This window comes from Filicampus tigris, chromosome 12 (genome assembly GCF_054856515.1).
Source record: "Filicampus tigris isolate MCC_2025a chromosome 12, RoL_Ftig_1.0, whole genome shotgun sequence".
Lineage (NCBI taxonomy): Eukaryota > Metazoa > Chordata > Actinopteri > Syngnathiformes > Syngnathidae > Filicampus > Filicampus tigris.
The window spans coordinates 17,953,829-17,971,393 of NC_141228.1; the positions used below are offsets into that span (position 1 = coordinate 17,953,829).

General features: G+C 44.1%; 2 protein-coding genes, 12 non-coding genes and 1 pseudogene across 25 annotated transcripts in view; 14 read left to right on the top strand and 1 right to left on the bottom strand.

Annotated features, from left to right (window-relative positions):
* Positions 1 to 6,931, bottom strand: part of LOC147138844 (laminin subunit alpha-3-like) — a 25,059-nt gene extending 18,128 nt beyond the window's left edge. For 2 of the 9 annotated variants that reach the window (XM_086046526.1, XM_086046523.1), the window contains exons 1-10: positions 6,360 to 6,927; positions 5,632 to 5,925; positions 3,211 to 4,009; positions 1,797 to 1,909; positions 1,635 to 1,715; positions 1,436 to 1,542; positions 842 to 886; positions 623 to 750; positions 410 to 520; positions 54 to 165 (exon numbers count right to left, since the gene is read on the bottom strand). In XM_086046526.1, the coding sequence (XP_085902652.1) occupies positions 54 to 165; positions 410 to 520; positions 623 to 750; positions 842 to 886; positions 1,436 to 1,542; positions 1,635 to 1,715; positions 1,797 to 1,909; positions 3,211 to 3,564 (1,051 nt within the window). In that variant the 5' untranslated portion in view covers positions 3,565 to 4,009; positions 5,632 to 5,925; positions 6,360 to 6,927. Of the gene's footprint in view, positions 1 to 53; positions 166 to 409; positions 521 to 622; positions 751 to 841; positions 887 to 1,435; positions 1,543 to 1,634; positions 1,716 to 1,796; positions 1,910 to 3,206; positions 5,926 to 6,359 lie in introns of those variants that run through there. The other 7 variants (XM_086046530.1, XM_086046533.1, XM_086046532.1 and 4 more) reach the window with 7 other exon arrangements.
* On the top strand, positions 4,044 to 11,442 carry ankrd29 (ankyrin repeat domain 29). Of its 4 annotated transcripts, none has more exons than XM_086046543.1 (10): positions 4,044 to 4,117; positions 6,820 to 7,009; positions 7,225 to 7,335; positions 7,814 to 7,912; positions 8,151 to 8,248; positions 8,328 to 8,451; positions 8,887 to 8,985; positions 9,058 to 9,156; positions 10,584 to 10,682; positions 10,759 to 11,442. In XM_086046543.1, exons 2-10 carry the CDS (start codon positions 6,998 to 7,000, stop codon positions 10,879 to 10,881), a joined length of 864 nt encoding a protein of 287 aa, XP_085902669.1. In that variant the 5' UTR covers positions 4,044 to 4,117; positions 6,820 to 6,997; the 3' UTR covers positions 10,882 to 11,442. The 4 variants fall into 4 exon arrangements, with proteins under 4 accessions (XP_085902669.1, XP_085902668.1, XP_085902667.1 ...); XM_086046542.1 differs by adding an exon at positions 9,862 to 9,957 and having other exon boundaries at positions 4,046 to 4,117; positions 10,584 to 11,442; XM_086046541.1 differs by lacking the exon at positions 4,044 to 4,117 and adding an exon at positions 9,862 to 9,957 and having other exon boundaries at positions 8,151 to 8,249; positions 8,353 to 8,451.
* A 411-nt stretch (positions 11,443 to 11,853) lies between these two features.
* Positions 11,854 to 11,972, top strand: LOC147138846 (5S ribosomal RNA). Its single transcript, XR_015089178.1, has one exon. It is a non-coding gene; the product is annotated as a 5S ribosomal RNA (ribosomal RNA).
* A 319-nt stretch (positions 11,973 to 12,291) lies between these two features.
* Positions 12,292 to 12,410, top strand: LOC147138847 (5S ribosomal RNA). Its single transcript, XR_015089151.1, has one exon. It is a non-coding gene; the product is annotated as a 5S ribosomal RNA (ribosomal RNA).
* A 349-nt stretch (positions 12,411 to 12,759) lies between these two features.
* Positions 12,760 to 12,878, top strand: LOC147138848 (5S ribosomal RNA). The gene has a single exon (XR_015089179.1). It is a non-coding gene; the product is annotated as a 5S ribosomal RNA (ribosomal RNA).
* A 723-nt stretch (positions 12,879 to 13,601) lies between these two features.
* On the top strand, positions 13,602 to 13,720 carry LOC147138849 (5S ribosomal RNA). The gene has a single exon (XR_015089141.1). It is a non-coding gene; the product is annotated as a 5S ribosomal RNA (ribosomal RNA).
* A 260-nt stretch (positions 13,721 to 13,980) lies between these two features.
* On the top strand, positions 13,981 to 14,099 carry LOC147138850 (5S ribosomal RNA). Its single transcript, XR_015089143.1, has one exon. It is a non-coding gene; the product is annotated as a 5S ribosomal RNA (ribosomal RNA).
* A 321-nt stretch (positions 14,100 to 14,420) lies between these two features.
* On the top strand, positions 14,421 to 14,539 carry LOC147138851 (5S ribosomal RNA). The gene has a single exon (XR_015089180.1). It is a non-coding gene; the product is annotated as a 5S ribosomal RNA (ribosomal RNA).
* Positions 14,540 to 14,888: 349 nt separating this feature from the next.
* Positions 14,889 to 15,007, top strand: LOC147138852 (5S ribosomal RNA). Its single transcript, XR_015089181.1, has one exon. It is a non-coding gene; the product is annotated as a 5S ribosomal RNA (ribosomal RNA).
* Positions 15,008 to 15,267: 260 nt separating this feature from the next.
* On the top strand, positions 15,268 to 15,386 carry LOC147138853 (5S ribosomal RNA). Its single transcript, XR_015089142.1, has one exon. It is a non-coding gene; the product is annotated as a 5S ribosomal RNA (ribosomal RNA).
* Positions 15,387 to 15,646: 260 nt separating this feature from the next.
* LOC147138854 (5S ribosomal RNA) lies at positions 15,647 to 15,765 on the top strand. Its single transcript, XR_015089182.1, has one exon. It is a non-coding gene; the product is annotated as a 5S ribosomal RNA (ribosomal RNA).
* A 254-nt stretch (positions 15,766 to 16,019) lies between these two features.
* On the top strand, positions 16,020 to 16,138 carry LOC147138855 (5S ribosomal RNA). The gene has a single exon (XR_015089183.1). It is a non-coding gene; the product is annotated as a 5S ribosomal RNA (ribosomal RNA).
* Positions 16,139 to 16,398: 260 nt separating this feature from the next.
* LOC147138856 (5S ribosomal RNA) lies at positions 16,399 to 16,506 on the top strand (annotated as a pseudogene).
* Positions 16,507 to 16,855: 349 nt separating this feature from the next.
* LOC147138857 (5S ribosomal RNA) lies at positions 16,856 to 16,974 on the top strand. The gene has a single exon (XR_015089184.1). It is a non-coding gene; the product is annotated as a 5S ribosomal RNA (ribosomal RNA).
* A 260-nt stretch (positions 16,975 to 17,234) lies between these two features.
* Positions 17,235 to 17,353, top strand: LOC147138858 (5S ribosomal RNA). Its single transcript, XR_015089144.1, has one exon. It is a non-coding gene; the product is annotated as a 5S ribosomal RNA (ribosomal RNA).
* The last annotated feature ends 212 nt before the right edge of the window (positions 17,354 to 17,565 follow it).

Below are 17,565 nucleotides of genomic sequence, written 5' to 3' on the forward strand. Positions count from 1 at the left end.
CACACGTATACGTGATTCGTCTGTACCATGATGTGATGTGCTCAACGATTTACCTCGTAATGACACCAGGACAGATTCAGCGTGGCCGAGTAAAACCTTGGCCTCCGTTTTTGGTCCTTTGCGACTTTGAAGAACCTCATCCGCACGGGAAGACATTTGAAGGGCCTGCACAAAACACAAATACAGGGCTGAGCTGGCGTCTCCAAAATCAGAGATGTTTTTTATGGGTTTTACAGTACACAGCGGTAGAGAGTGGTTCTGGTGGGTCAAGATGCAGAAATGGGTCACGGACCCATTGATCTGACAAACCGCTGCTTGGTGAGAAGTAAGTTAAGTTCATTTCCACCTACAGTGTCATCTTTTGTGAGATGGCAAAAAATGTTTAGGTTAGGGAGTGCAGGAGGTCTACCTTGTGTGTAAGATGGTCCAGGTCGTCTCTGATTGTGTTTACGTCTTCTTCCAGCTGCTCAGCCTTTAGATGAAGGTGTCTCCTAGCGCCGCTGTAAGTCTTCACTACTCTCTGAAGAGAAACAGCAATTTAAAAAAAAAAAAAAAAAAAGGCCTTTGAGACCACCTTACATTCGTCTCTAAATTTGCAGGAGTGTCTGGGTCACGCCGGTACCTCGGCATCAGAGACGATCGCCTGAGGGCTCGGCGTTGAAACAGGAGCAGAGATGTGAGTCAGCCCACGCAGGTGGCCCTCGTTGGCCCTCAGGCGGAGAAGCAAAGCTTCAGTGCAGCACTTCAAGGCTGTCACGTGATCACAAGGAGAGGCTTCATTACTACTAAAGTGGTCCACAGGTAAGACTTAGTGCTTAGGAAGACATTGGAAGAAGCTCACCATGGAAGTGATCCTCACAAATGTTGTGGCCGGGTGGGATGCATTCTATGAGAACAGGAAATACATCACCATCATCGTCATCACATTTGATCGATTGAAAAATGACTCATTTTAAAATGATAACATTAATAGAAACAAAAATGATTATGACAACATGATAACAGTAAGTCGTAATAATAATAATAATAAAACAATTTAAAGTTACTGAATCAACTTCCACAAAACTCCTGATGCATTCAATTTTCGGTAAATGTTTAAATGTAAAATACATTAAATAATATTTTTTTATTTTCATGATGTTCATTCTGTTAATATTTTTTTACATATTTAATAATAAAAAAGAGATACTAAATTAAATAAATTACCAGCTGGATTTTTTTTGCTTACTGATTCATTACTTTTCTGTGGTATTATTATTATTATTATGATAATGATGATGATTATTATTATTATTATTAGTAGTAGTAGTAGTAGTAGTAGTAGTAGAAGTACAGTAGTCACAGTACATACAGTAGTAGCAGTAGGAAGTGGGTCTGTCAGGATTGCACGACCTTTAATGAAGGTCTTTGCACTGTCTTTGTCAAAAATGTTTACCTCCGGTCAGGGAATGACAAATGTTCCCATCACCGTCTTTGTCGCATTGGCATGGCTTGCAGCTGCCACCGCGCGCTGCTGGGTCGCCATAGTAACCAAATGCACATCTTCAAGGCGGGAAAAGAGCCAAGAACAAACGGTCTGCATGGGTTCGTTTTTTTTGCCAGACTATGTCAGTGAATAACACGGTGCAACAAACCTCTCGCATCTGGATCCCGTGTAGCCGCGTTTGCACAAACACTTGACCACCCCTGAACCAACGAGGCACGCCAAAGCCCGACTTGAACAAGAAAAGATGCGGCATCAGAAACTAATGTTGTGTTCAAAGCAAGAAGCTTAGCTTTGGTGAGAACTGACTTACTTGTTCCATGTGAACGGACACGGGCAAGCGCGGCAAGTTTTTTGGGCGGCGTTGCCATGGTAACCCTCCTGGCATCGCTCGCAGTGGTCGCCCGCCGAGTGGAACCGACAGTTCTGGACGTTGTGACAACAACATGGTGAGACATGCCGCTGCATCGATTTTAAATGTGTGTACATATTAGATCCATTCACCGACAACAGTGGTTTCTTGATATATAACATACTGTATTTAAATAACATTTAAAACAATACTAATGATAGATAGATAGATAGATAGATAGATAGATAGATAGATAGATAGATAGATAGATAGATAGATGGAATTTTACAAATTGACAAACTTATCATTTCGCAATATCCATTGATAATCATGCCCAAAAAATTAACATGCCGTTGCTTTCTGTAGTCATAAAAAACGGGATTAAAGGGGATTTAGACGTTCAGTAATCTCTTTCTTAGCAAATATGAAGTTGATCTTGAATCACTTCCTGTTTTTTCTTATTCTTTCAAATGAACAGTGTTAAACACAACCGTGTGCTCCCATCTAGTGGCCAAAAGTGGAATTACGTCCCGAAACAAAGAAGAAAACGGAGTTATAACTAGACAAAAAAAAAAAATCTGTGAAATAGCGGGACTCCGAACACGTAGCACGCGATGGAGGGGGTTTACTGCAGTGCTGTTGAGGGAGAAAAAAAAGTTACTGAAGTTCAAAAAAGTTTATATTGTCTTTCTGTACTGAAGTGTATTGTTATATACCGGTACTAATATGCAAAGTGTCATTTTACAGCCCAAAGCTATCTGTCCATCAATCTCCTCTTTGTAGTTCCAGGAACCAGACATTCCCACTATCTGTCTCTTTATAACTGTGTGTTTTATAACCCCCAAATGATTATCTCAGGCTGAATAATAAATTCCTTTCTTCTGCGTTTCACATTTCTTGCTCGCCTGGGTAGACCATAAAAGCTTTAGCTCACCCATTGGAATATTAGCTATATGCGATTGATCTGTGTCTATCCCCGAGCCTGAAGCAGTGCAGTGAGCTAAGATTGCAACTGAACCACTGGTCAACTCTTAACTTTTGTAGTTAAATAAAGAAAGCTAATAAAATATTGAATCTGTACAAATGACAGCGCACCACGGTAGTTTTAAGTATTGCAGAAATGTTTTAACTCTATTATTTCAAAAATAATAATAAATCTGCATTTATTCAAAATGGACAAAAGTAATCAAATGGAATTAGTTAGTTACATTACTTTGAGAAACCAATCCAATTGTAATCGTTACACTGCAAATACATCTTTAACTGGATGACTTGCAACTGTAATCAATTACATTTCAAGTAAGTATCTTCCCAACACTAGTGACTGTGGACATGTCGTGTGTGTGTGTGTGTGCATGTGCGTGCGTGTACCAACCACACATTTCCCCGTGAGCTCGTCACACTGGTTCGAGAGTCCGTTGCAGCTGCATGGTACGCACTGACCTCGGCGAGGCCCGCTCCATTCCCTGAAGAAGCCTGCACCGCACTTCTGTAAGAACACACGCGCACACACACAAAGAGTTTGATTGCGGGTCAATAAACACAAGCAAACGCTCCAACGCGGCTTGACCCAACTCCGATGAATCAGGGCACAGTAATCAGAGCACAAAGTGATACATTGCACCTGTGTGCGCTGTTCAAGTGTTATGTCAGGCTCACTTGCAACTCTATTTGTCACAAGGCGCGTAGACGCGAAGTCGACGCTCAGGACGGGAGAGAGAAATGTCATCGTGTAATATGAAACGTGTGTAACTTCAAAATGGAGCTTATGTGAAACTTGTCATAAAAAAAAAAAAAAAAAAAAGGTTTTTCCATTCCGAGGCAGTTTGTCATTTGCTTGGTTTTTTAAGAGACATTTCATTAGGTACACCTGCATGCAGGAATGCAGGGGTGTGCAACAGCGGAAATGTCATTAATCCGTTCCGGCCTCCCAAAACTACAATAATAAAAATGTGTGTGAAGTGTTTTTAATTAAGGGGAAAAATATAATTCTTTATTATACTTCATAAAAACATATACTAATGGCATCCTTTTTTTATGCCTGTGAGTGTTGTTGTATTGTCTGTCTACACGTGTTGCTGCATTTTGTGTGTGTTTATATATATTACCTGCACGAGGCTGTCCGTCTGGTTGCTCAAGGACGGTTCGCAGGAGATTTTTTCGCCTCGTTGTGTCTGATGAGAGGGACAAACCCATGCCAACGAAAAGACCAAGAAACAAAGCCAGGATACCATATTCCTCGGCATTATTCAAAGACGGACGGACGCAACGTTCTAGCTCAGGTGAACTGAGATGAATATTGGAGCTTTTTTTTTGTGTGCATGAGACAGGCGGGACAGACGGAGAGGAAAAGAGAAAGCGTGAGAAAGTGCAGACAAGTGTTGGTTGGGGTTCAAGGTTCAGTGAGGTGTGGTTGCACTGCTTGAACACAGCGGCCGACTGTTCATTTGGTAAATTCGGTACCAAAATGTTGTGGGGTGTGAAACAATTCAATAGAAATTCATTGCAATATATTTTGATCAATATGACATGAGCAATTGATAATGTAGGAAACAACATTTGTGTGGATGTAGCAAAACATTTGGAAGAGAGGAGAAAGTGCTTTTTTGATATGCACAAGTGACACAATGATATGAAGATTGAACTAGTACTTGTGAGAAAATTCCATTTTGATCTGAGAAATGTACCAAAACAAATGAGAAAAACTGCGTTACCGCCACTATTCGTTGTATTTATAGAAACCATCAACACAGCACTATACAAAAATGTAACAAATAAAATAGCATGCAACTGGTTCATCTGGATGGAGCAGCTCAGAATCAATCAATCACAAACCAATCAGAGGAAGTAAAAATGATTTTTGTCATTGAGGGCCAGCCAATTTGTTTGGAAACAGTCACAAATATTATTAGCAAAAAAAACAAAAGAAAAACAATAGCCCAAATTAAGTACTTAATTAATTGCTTAAATGAGCCTGTCCTTTTTAGCTGCACGGTTGTGAAGAATAGTGGATCCGCACGCCTTCTAATGCTGGGACAGTTTTACCGTGCAACATCTAGGGAGTTTGAAATACGCCCTAAGTGGTCTATACTGTGATGTTTATTGAAAACACAGCTGGACAGCAAAAGCTTTGAGGGGACAGAGAGAGAGAGAGAGAACATAGCTGACATGGGAAATAGGGAATGCACAGCAGAACAGTAGCTGCATAATCACGATATGTCACTACAATAATGTACAATAATGTGTGCCTTGGACGGAACACACACTTTGGATGGGATGCAAAAACTAACCAACAGGGCAGAACGAGGAAAGGACAGGACAAGACCGGATCAGGATAGTGAGCAAGAAAGTGCTACTGATGTGTGGCGTAACTACTTGTACAGTGTGTAATCACCTGTGCGAACTTAAGAATACAAAAGAAAGGTCTTTTTATATGGTCTGACGGGTATCGTGGATTTTCATCTATTGCCGGTGGGTCTGAAACGCGTGACCCACAATAAAAGGCTTCACTGTATTTTACAGGGTAGCGACCTGTTTTGGATGATCCAGTAGTCTCGGCCGCATTCACAACCGAAACCTACGAGCAGCACGGCGTGACTCAGACTGGTGGGGTTGTAACGCTTGATATTCTTGTCTGGTCTACATTGGCAAAATGTTCAGCCTTGGTTCAGGTGGCTAAGGTGTCTGTAAGCCTGCTTTTTCTTAGCTTCAGAGAGGGCAGGGAAAGGTCACCACACTCACACGGACACTCAGAATAAAAATATTCGACATCCACTTCTCTTCATACTCGACTCACCGGGTGCCCTACTTATTCATGACCATGGCAAACGGCCTCCTCCCTGTGAAAAATCCTTGATTGTTCTCCTCGATCATACGCTTGTTCTGCTCCCAAATGATCCTCCTGTGATTGTTATCCTGCACAGTCACAGTGAGTGGAAGTGGAAGTGGAAGTGTGTGCGTATGCATGTTCTCACCGTGTCAACGTAGGACATGCCGTGGCTGCTCTTCCACATCTCCCAATCAGTGATGACCAGCTCGTCCGAGTCACACGCGACGCGGTGCAGGCCGCACGCAGCCATATACAGTAGCGCTGCAACAGACTGATTGTCATCCACTAAGGTTCAATGAAAGGCATCTATTCCACTCACAAAAAGTTCAGGATATTGGGCTCTTAGGTGAAATTGCAGGATTAACCCGAAATGCACTATAACCTTTACAGGTGAATTTCATTTGACCTTCCCTAAACTTTCAAATGCCAACTCTTCTGTTTAAGTACTTTCTCCACAACTTGCTGTTCTGTCTGAAAAAGCTGAACGACAAAATTCACAGCAGGTGTTCTATCCATGAACATTTTCTGATGTATTCTTCTTTGCCGGGGATTGGCAACGACACAGCCCGTGACCACACTCTGACTGGCCACACAGGTCATGTTTGTGGAGTAACAGCACATTATGTGCTAATATACCTGTGCAATAAGTATATGTTTCTCTTTATGTGTCACTAAACTGCAGAATTACAGCTTACCTTGCACATAGTCAACAGAAATAAGATGGATGCAACGCTGAGGTCAGAATGTGTAACACCATCATTATTATGATTATGTAGTGAGAAGCTGCCATCTTTTAAATCCTTCAAGTGGCTGTTTGTGACCTCCCATTCCAATTATGTTGTACAGTTCCCAGGTCTCTTAATGTGTCACGCTTTCATCAACATACCCCAAGGATCGATACTTCGGGGCCATCGATAGGTATGGATGGACTACCTAGCTAGGTAGCTAACGCGATATATAGCTAGCTCGATAACTAGCTAGCTAAGACAGAAATATATTAAAGACAGAAATATATAAAAGACATAAATACTGTATATAAAAGACTGTATATAGCTGCTGTTGTCCTCTTTTTAATGCGAAAGGGCACTCTGACAATCCAATGACTGTTCGTATTCTTTGAGTGAATGAGCTTCTTTTTTTTTCGTGTGTCAACAGCGTCTCCCAGTGGCTAAGAAGGTGAAGCTCCGCCTGTGTGAGCAGCACTGCAGATGAAGAGCCTGTTTCCTTCTTGGCATGCTTTCTGCCGCATGCCTGCTGTGGTTGTGCGGACGCCAACACTTCACTGCTCAGAATGAACCAGAAGGAAGAAACGTGACAGCGTGAAAACTGCAGGATGTCTTTCAAGGTAAAATAAAAATGTGCATATGCTCCCTCCCATAGTGTGTCCTACACCATGTTTTCCTTCATCATGGGCAATGTGATTGGCTGCTTGCATGTGATGATGCAAACCGCACTGCATGTGTGCATGTTTGTTTGCAAACGTTTCCTTTGGATCTAAATAGGGCAGGCTCTCAGCTTTTCTCATACAAATTGTGTTTTGTGTTTGTATGTGCCCTCTAGAAGGACACACCGCTGGCCAATGCCGTGTTCTGGGCGGCCCACAAGGGGAACGTGGCTCTCCTCCAGCTGCTGCTCAACAGTGGACGAGTGGATGCAGACTGCAGGGACAAAGTACGAGCTCTAATCATGCAAAAACAGACCCTCAGAAGGGCAGAAATGTGCACAAATGTGCCTTGTGAGGGACAATGGCTTGTCCAACACGTTCTGCTTTTGTTTCCTTCACTATACCGTCTGACCCTGTAAAAAGTACACAAAGTGTCAAATAAACAGTCAGACCGAGCACAGTAGTATACGACCCCTATATGTGTTTATTTCTCATTTTATTTCCTTTTATTCATTTATTTAAGTTTAGGGACCGGTGCTACAACATTGACCAATAGACGATTGAAAAACAAATCTTTAAGATGAAGCATTTATCGCTAATGCTAATTTTCAATGCCCATCCAATGAAGTATTTTCACTTCACTTTACTGGTACCAGCGATGAGTACCTAGGGGCACTCTAAGGGCAATAGCAGATATTCAAGACAATGAAGCAAGCCAAACTTGTTTGTAAAGTTATTATTATCATTTGTATGCTGTCCATTCAGTGTGGAACAACGGCGCTGATGGTGGCGTCCTACAGCGGCCACAGAGAGTGCGTCAAAGAGCTCATCATGCAAGGAGCCGACATCAACTACCAGAGAGAGGTACCATAGGAACACAAACTGTACACACTGGAAAAAAAATGGTGTGTTGAATTTACTCAATTGTATTTTGTCATGTGCATGGCTGCACACAATACAATCAATCTGGATTTAGATTTATTTTTTTAAGTAGATGTACAGTCTACATGGACGCTACTATTTGTATGCAATCGTATAAGTAAAGTTTGTGTCTCCTTTCATGTTTATTTTTAATCTTTATTGTTTTTATGGTTCTCTGCAGACAGGCTCTACCGCTCTCTTCTTCGCTTCCCAGCTAGGTCACAATGACATCGTCAAGCTCCTCTTTGAATTCGGTGCCTCCACGGAATTCCACACCAAGGTGTGCTTCTATAAATAATTGGTGGAAATAACATGATTGCTCTATCGCTTGCCAAATGTTTTTTTTGGGGGGGTGGGGGGGGGGGCATTTTGTCTCGTGGCAGGAAGGCGGCACTGCGCTCACCGCCGCCTGCCAGCACGGACACGCCAACGTGGCGCAGACGCTGCTGAAAAATGGTGCCAATGTCCACGACCAGCTCAATGTGAGTAGCTAGCGTCACGCCTCTGGAATCTTGCATATCTGGTTCCCACAAAACGGTGATTCCCAATCTTTACTGAGCTACACGAGAGCCATGGGAAACGATAAAACAGTTTGTGCATCATGATTTCATGCTTCAATGCCAATTGACATTGTGCTCAGTGTAGTGTGCATGCTTTGGACACCAAGGGGCAACATAATACAGACGCAGATTATACACAAAAAAGCATTACACGGCTAAGTGACTCAGTAAACTGCAGTAAGATTCGTCTTTTTTTGCGGAGGATAAAGAATACATGCCTGTGAGTAGTGTTATAGCCGTAATCTGACATTAAGTGTACATGCCGTACAGTATATCCGTTCCTTACATCCACCCAGTCTGCCTTTTTCTGACTTTCCTACTATCCTTTTCATTTGCTTTGTTGTTTCTTTGCTGTAGGACGGGGCCACGCCTCTATTCCTCGCTGCTCAGGGCGGTCACGTGCCTGTCATCCGTCAGCTGCTGGCGTCAGGCGCCAAAGTGAACCAACCGAGAGAGGTACCGACGCCTTCTCCGCGTCTCACTTTGACTCTCGCAATTAGTTGAATCTCAAACAAATTTGACTTGTAGGATGGCACCGCCCCCCTGTGGATGGCAGCTCAAATGGGGCACAGCGAGGCGGTCCGAGTGCTTCTCTTGCGCGGTGCAGATCGAGATGCCTACAGAGAAGTATAATTATATTTATACATGCATATTTTTTTAAACCATGAAAAAGTCTACAACAGATATAAACATGTACTTGAACTATCAACGGTTGCGTGGGGTGACAAATATACATGTATAATAATGTAATTTTCAATTATGAGAAAGTCTTTTTTTTATTAATTATAATTCATGTATGGATTATATTATACAGAATATTATCATTATACAATTATTAATATTTCGGAATCCATTTTGTGCTTGAAAGTGTCACATGACTTTCTGACTGGGTGTGCACGATGTAATTCTGGCCAATCAGAAGCAGCCTTTCAGCATGAGCCTTAGCACCAAGACTTTAATGGCCTCTTATTGGTTCAGACATCGTTATGATGTAGATTTAACTTTCTATCGGACATGAATCTGGGTTTCCTTGTTTTGGATGGGGCAGCAGATGATTTTTGGAATTTTGTCACTGCACCTTTTTATTAAACAAAACCCGGAAAGTTATCAAATTCACATTCTTTCCAAGTGAAAAATGACTTTACTTATTTTTCTGGTGGTGAATCCAAATCTGAAAATCAAAAATGTTTACAGTCAAGTCTTTTTGGACACTCAAAATACAGCCGATCCGTGCGACTTACAATCAGTTCCATTCAGGAGGGTCAGTCACAAATAATATAACATAGGCTATGTGGCATTCTTATGACGTTAATTTGCTTTCTGTGTCACAAGGATGGTTCCACGGCATTGTTTAAAGCGGCTATGAAGGGACACAGTAGTGTCATCGAGGAGCTCCTCAAGTTTTCTCCTTCACTCGGCATCCTCAAGGTAGACCAACATTTGACAAGCATAAAAAAATATATGCATGTATGGATAAGTGGTCGTCTTTCAATGGAGCACCACTAGCACGTTGCAATTATAGAAACCATCAATACTATACAAAAACACAATACAAAAGTGTCCAAATGTGCCACATACAGCATCTGGAACAGTTGAGAATCAATATTTAGCTAATCTTAAACCAATAAGGTTACAGAAAAATGCTGACACTAAAGAAGAGCGGAAATTCAAATGTCATTTAAATAATGAGTCCTGAAATCTGATTGGACAAAATATCCAACAATCACGTACTGCAAGCAGGGCAGCCATATTGCTTTGGGGCCATCTGGTGGCAACTTATTACCAAGGAACTATGTTGAAGTGAGTTGAGGAGTTTCATTTCGATGATGTAGACTTTTGCCACCATCTTGTAGGATTATGAATTCTGAGCAATTATGAACATGTTTAGAGTGGTTGTCAACTACTCACAGATATTTGTAATTTGCTGAAGTGCTCGGTTGCTATCCCCCGACTGGAACAAATGTAGATGTAGGTCAGTACTGATAGTGATTAGCTAGGCTCACACCTCATAAAAATACAATATTGTGCATGTGTTTGACTCGCGTCGTCCACAGAATGGCTCCTCGGCCCTCCACGCCGCCGTTGTGGGCGGGAGTGTCCAGAGTGTTCAGCTTCTCCTCGGCGCGAACGCCGATCCCACGCTCGCCAACCAGGTCGAGAGTCGAAAAGTGCCAAAGACAGGAAGCGACATCGACTTCACTTCCTCTTCTTCTCTCCTGTCTGTTACAGAACGAACAGCTCCCGGCTGACCTCGCCAAAAGCCAACGCATCTTGAGGGTTCTGCGTCCCAAAGTCTTGAACGTGATGGCAGACGACAGTCGCTGTTCTTGTCTCCGTGTCTGCCTGCACTAAAATCAAACCTTGATAACAATATACAGTGGTGCTTTGACATATGAGTGACACAATTGACAATATTTTCGAGACTGCAGCCATCGTTGAGACATTTTTGGGGGAATTAGTAAAGACTCTTCAACACAGGGTTTAAGGGTTTATTGCCTCTCTCAGTTTAAGTTTTCTCAAAGTAAAGATGGAATAGAGAATTACATGTTTTGCATTTTCAACAACCACATAACTTAGCCTTTAGTCCGCTAGCTTAAGGCTAATGCTAACATAGGAAATAATTAGTATCAATATGGCTGTTTTATAAACAAATGAACACATTAAACTTGTATCTCAAGGCACCACATGTGTGATGTTGTGACTGAATATTGCATTTTAGTCCTTAGCACAAATCACACGCAGCCAAAACTGAATCATCGCCACCATTTAATGTCATAATGTTTCTGTATTTTTCACGCTGTTTCTTTGCCTTTTTAATACATGCGTTGAAGTATGGATGTGATGATTTAAGCCATGCACAATGTCACTGGGTGTAAAGTTAGACTCAAAGAGAATTAAACAACCCAACACGGCTATTGTATTTATTTTATTGAATTCATTATTTTAATGTGCTAATTTAATTATTTTTTAACTTAAGAGTAATCATCGAAACGTTTTTGTGCACAGTCTACCTGTGTGCGCGTCCTAGTGTTGACGTGCAACAGGGCGAGTCGGTCACGTGACCACCGCGGAAGTGCCAAGCAAGACTTGTCTGCTGACTAGTACTACGGCCATACTATCCTGAGAACGCTCGATTCTTGATAGCCGCTGAGAACATGCTAGCCTTGTAGGCGGCTGGGAATTCAAAATGGAAAAAGGGAGGAGAAAATCAGACAGAACGAATAGCCTACGACAATCTTTTCCCCACACCTCAAATCTCAAGTTACCTTACTCGTTCCCGAGTGAGCGTAACCTATAAAGCACTATATCCGAACCGATTCCTTCGCTTACGGCCATACTACCCTGAGAACGCCCGATCTCGTCCGATCTCGGAAGCTAAGCAGGGGCGGGCCTGGTTAGTACTTGGATGGGAGACCGCCTGGGAATACCAGGTGCTGTAAGCTTTTGCACCTACATCGCGAAATCTATCTTTCTAGCAGCTGAGCACATTTATTTTCTAGCTGAGCACACGCTAGCCTTGTAGGCTGAGAGTGCAAAATGCTTCTTTCTCAGAAGCCTTCAAGTACTGTATCTGCTTGATAGCCGCAGAGAACATGCTAGCCTTGTAGGTGGCTGGGAATTCAAAATGACAAAAGGGAGGAGAAAATCAGACAGAACGAATAGCCTACGACAATCTTTTCCCCACACCTCAAATCTCAAGTTACCTTACTCGTTCCCGAGTGAGCGTAACCTATAAAGCACTATATCCGAACCGATTCCTTCGCTTACGGCCATACTACCCTGAGAACGCCCGATCTCGTCCGATCTCGGAAGCTAAGCAGGGGCGGCCCTGGTTAGTACTTGGATGGGAGACCGCCTGGGAATACCAGGTGCTGTAAGCTTTTGCACCTACATCGCAAAATCTGTCTTTCGCGTAAGCCTTCAAGTACTGTAGCTGCTTTCTAGCAGCTGAGCACATGTTTTTTTTCCTAGCTGAGCACACGCTAGCCTTGTAGGCTGAGAGTGCAAAATGCTTCTTTCTCAGAAGCCTTCAAGTACTGTATCTGCTTGATAGCCGCTGAGAACATGCTAGCCTTGTAGGTGGCTGGGAATTCAAAATGGAAAAAGGGAGGAGAAAATCAGACAGAACGAATAGCCTACGACAATCTTTTCCCCACACCTCAAATCTCAAGTTACCTCGTTCCCGAGTGAGCGTAACCTATAAAGCACTATATCCGAACCAATTCCTTCGCTTACGGCCATACTACCCTGAGAACGCCCGATCTCGTCCGATCTCGGAAGCTAAGCAGGGGCGGGCCTGGTTAGTACTTGGATGGGAGACCGCCTGGGAATACCAGGTGCTGTAAGCTTTTGCACCTACATCGCGAAATCTATCTTTCTAGCAGCTGAGCACATTTATTTTCTAGCTGAGCACACGCTAGCCTTGTAGGCTGAGAGTAGGCTAGCCTTGTAGGTGGCTGGGAATTCAAAATGGAAAAAGGGAGGAGAAAATCAGACAGAACGAATAGCCTACGACAATCTTTTCCCCACACCTCAAATCTCAAAAGCAACCTTACTCGTTCCCGAGTGAGCGTAACCTATAAAGCACTATATTCGAAACAATTCCTTCGCTTACTGCCATACTACCCTGAGAACGCCCGATCTCGTCCGATCTCGGAAGCTAAGCAGGGGCGGGCTTGGATGGGAGACCGCCTGGGAATACCAGGTGCTGTAAGCTTTTGCACCTACATCGCAAAATCTGTCTTTCGCGTAAGCCTTCAAGGACTGTAGCTGCTTTCTAGCAGCTGAGCACATGTTTTTTTTCCTAGCTGAGCACACGCTAGCCTTGTAGGCTGAGAGTGCAAAATGCTTCTTTCTCAGAAGCCTTCAAGTACTGTATCTGCTTGATAGCCGCTGAGAACATGCTAGCCTTGTAGGTGGCTGGGAATTCAAAATGGAAAAAGGGAGGAGAAAATCAGACAGAACGAATAGCCTACGACAATCTTTTCCCCACACCTCAAATCTCAAAAGCAACCTTACTCGTTCCCGAGTGAGCGTAACCTATAAAGCACTATATTCGAACCGATTCCTTCGCTTATGGCCATACTACCCTGAGAACGCCCGATCTCGTCCGATCTCGGAAGCTAAGCAGGGGCGGGCCTGGTTAGTACTTGGATGGGAGACCGCCTGGGAATACCAGGTGCTGTAAGCTTTTGCACCTAAATCGCAAAATCTATCTTTCTAGCAGCTGAGCACATTTATTTTCTAGCTGAGCACACGCTAGCCTTGTAGGCTGAGAGTAGGCTAGCCTTGTAGGTGGCTGGGAATTCAAAATGGAAAAAGGGAGGAGAAAATCAGACAGAACGAATAGCCTACGACAATCTTTTCCCCACACCTCAAATCTCAAAAGCAACCTTACTCGTTCCCGAGTGAGCGTAACCTATAAAGCACTATATTCGAACCGATTCCTTCGCTTACGGCCATACTACCCTGAGAACGCCCGATCTCGTCCGATCTCGGAAATTAAGCAGGGGCGGGCCTGGTTAGTACTTGGATGGGAGACCGCCTGGGAATACCAGGTGCTGTAAGCTTTTGCACCTAAATCGCAAAATCTATCTTTCTAGCAGCTGAGCACATTTATTTTCTAGCTGAGCACACGCTAGCCTTGTAGGCTGAGAGTGCAAAATGCTTCTTTCTCAGAAGCCTTCAAGTACTGTATCTGCTTGATAGCCGCTGAGAACATGCTAGCCTTGTAGGTGGCTGGGAATTCAAAATGGAAAAAGGGAGGAGAAAATCAGACAGAACGAATAGCCTACGACAATCTTTTCCCCACACCTCAAATCTCAAAAGCAACCTTACTCGTTCCCGAGTGAGCGTAACCTATAAAGCACTATATTCGAAACAATTCCTTCGCTTACGGCCATACTACCCTGAGAACGCCCGATCTCGTCCGATCTCGGAAGCTAAGCAGGGGCGGGCCTGGTTAGTACTTGGATGGGAGACCGCCTGGGAATACCAGGTGCTGTAAGCTTTTGCACCTACATCGCAAAATCTGTCTTTCGCGTAAGCCTTCAAGTACTGTAGCTGCTTTCTAGCAGCTGAGCACATGTTTTTTTTCCTAGCTGAGCACACGCTAGCCTTGTAGGCTGAGAGTGCAAAATGCTTCTTTCTCAGAAGCCTTCAAGTACTGTATCTGCTTGATAGCCGCTGAGAACATGCTAGCCTTGTAGGTGGCTGGGAATTCAAAATGGAAAAAGGGAGGAGAAAATCAGACAGAACGAATAGCCTACGACAATCTTTTCCCCACACCTCAAATCTCAAGTTACCTCGTTCCCGAGTGAGCGTAACCTATAAAGCACTATATCCGAACCAATTCCTTCGCTTACGGCCATACTACCCTGAGAACGCCCGATCTCGTCCGATCTCGGAAGCTAAGCAGGGGCGGGCCTGGTTAGTACTTGGATGGGAGACCGCCTGGGAATACCAGGTGCTGTAAGCTTTTGCACCTACATCGCGAAATCTATCTTTCTAGCAGCTGAGCACATTTATTTTCTAGCTGAGCACACGCTAGCCTTGTAGGCTGAGAGTAGGCTAGCCTTGTAGGTGGCTGGGAATTCAAAATGGAAAAAGGGAGGAGAAAATCAGACAGAACGAATAGCCTACGACAATCTTTTCCCCACACCTCAAATCTCAAAAGCAACCTTACTCGTTCCCGAGTGAGCGTAACCTATAAAGCACTATATTCGAACCGATTCCTTCGCTTATGGCCATACTACCCTGAGAACGCCCGATCTCGTCCGATCTCGGAAGCTAAGCAGGGGCGGGCCTGGTTAGTACTTGGATGGGAGACCGCCTGGGAATACCAGGTGCTGTAAGCTTTTGCACCTAAATCGCAAAATCTATCTTTCTAGCAGCTGAGCACATTTATTTTCTAGCTGAGCACACGCTAGCCTTGTAGGCTGAGAGTAGGCTAGCCTTGTAGGTGGCTGGGAATTCAAAATGGAAAAAGGGAGGAGAAAATCAGACAGAACGAATAGCCTACGACAATCTTTTCCCCACACCTCAAATCTCAAAAGCAACCTTACTCGTTCCCGAGTGAGCGTAACCTATAAAGCACTATATTCGAACCGATTCCTTCGCTTACGGCCATACTACCCTGAGAACGCCCGATCTCGTCCGATCTCGGAAGCTAAGCAGGGGCGGGCCTGGTTAGTACTTGGATGGGAGACCGCCTGGGAATACCAGGTGCTGTAAGCTTTTGCACCTAAATCGCAAAATCTATCTTTCTAGCAGCTGAGCACATTTATTTTCTAGCTGAGCACACGCTAGCCTTGTAGGCTGAGAGTAGGCTAGCCTTGTAGGTGGCTGGGAATTCAAAATGGAAAAAGGGAGGAGAAAATCAGACAGAACGAATAGCCTACGACAATCTTTTCCCCACACCTCAAATCTCAAGTTACCTCGTTCCCGAGTGAGCGTAACCTATAAAGCACTATATCCGAACCAATTCCTTCGCTTACGGCCATACTACCCTGAGAACGCCCGATCTCGTCCGATCTCGGAAGCTAAGCAGGGGCGGGCCTGGTTAGTACTTGGATGGGAGACCGCCTGGGAATACCAGGTGCTGTAAGCTTTTGCACCTACATCGCGAAATCTATCTTTCTAGCAGCTGAGCACATTTATTTTCTAGCTGAGCACACGCTAGCCTTGTAGGCTGAGAGTAGGCTAGCCTTGTAGGTGGCTGGGAATTCAAAATGGAAAAAGGGAGGAGAAAATCAGACAGAACGAATAGCCTACGACAATCTTTTCCCCACACCTCAAATCTCAAAAGCAACCTTACTCGTTCCCGAGTGAGCGTAACCTATAAAGCACTATATTCGAAACAATTCCTTCGCTTACGGCCATACTACCCTGAGAACGCCCGATCTCGTCCGATCTCGGAAGCTAAGCAGGGGCGGGCTTGGATGGGAGACCGCCTGGGAATACCAGGTGCTGTAAGCTTTTGCACCTACATCGCAAAATCTGTCTTTCGCGTAAGCCTTCAAGTACTGTAGCTGCTTTCTAGCAGCTGAGCACATGTTTTTTTTCCTAGCTGAGCACACGCTAGCCTTGTAGGCTGAGAGTGCAAAATGCTTCTTTCTCAGAAGCCTTCAAGTACTGTATCTGCTTGATAGCCGCTGAGAACATGCTAGCCTTGTAGGTGGCTGGGAATTCAAAATGGAAAAAGGGAGGAGAAAATCAGACAGAACGAATAGCCTACGACAATCTTTTCCCCACACCTCAAATCTCAAGTTACCTCGTTCCCGAGTGAGCGTAACCTATAAAGCACTATATCCGAACCAATTCCTTCGCTTACGGCCATACTACCCTGAGAACGCCCGATCTCGTCCGATCTCGGAAGCTAAGCAGGGGCGGGCCTGGTTAGTACTTGGATGGGAGACCGCCTGGGAATACCAGGTGCTGTAAGCTTTTGCACCTACATCGCGAAATCTATCTTTCTAGCAGCTGAGCACATTTATTTTCTAGCTGAGCACACGCTAGCCTTGTAGGCTGAGAGTAGGCTAGCCTTGTAGGTGGCTGGGAATTCAAAATGGAAAAAGGGAGGAGAAAATCAGACAGAACGAATAGCCTACGACAATCTTTTCCCCACACCTCAAATCTCAAAAGCAACCTTACTCGTTCCCGAGTGAGCGTAACCTATAAAGCACTATATTCGAACCGATTCCTTCGCTTACGGCCATACTACCCTGAGAACGCCCGATCTCGTCCGATCTCGGAAATTAAGCAGGGGCGGGCCTGGTTAGTACTTGGATGGGAGACCGCCTGGGAATACCAGGTGCTGTAAGCTTTTGCACCTAAATCGCAAAATCTATCTTTCTAGCAGCTGAGCACATTTATTTTCTAGCTGAGCACACGCTAGCCTTGTAGGCTGAGAGTGCAAAATGCTTCTTTCTCAGAAGCCTTCAAGTACTGTATCTGCTTGATAGCCGCTGAGAACATGCTAGCCTTGTAGGTGGCTGGGAATTCAAAATGGAAAAAGGGAGGAGAAAATCAGACAGA

Bases quoted from the DNA above. Each gene is read 5' to 3' on its own strand.
- ankrd29 (XM_086046540.1), top strand. The intron at 7,336-7,813 runs GTACGAGCTCTA...CTGTCCATTCAG, and splicing joins ATGCAGACTGCAGGGACAAA to TGTGGAACAACGGCGCTGAT. The intron at 7,913-8,150 runs GTACCATAGGAA...GGTTCTCTGCAG, and splicing joins ACATCAACTACCAGAGAGAG to ACAGGCTCTACCGCTCTCTT.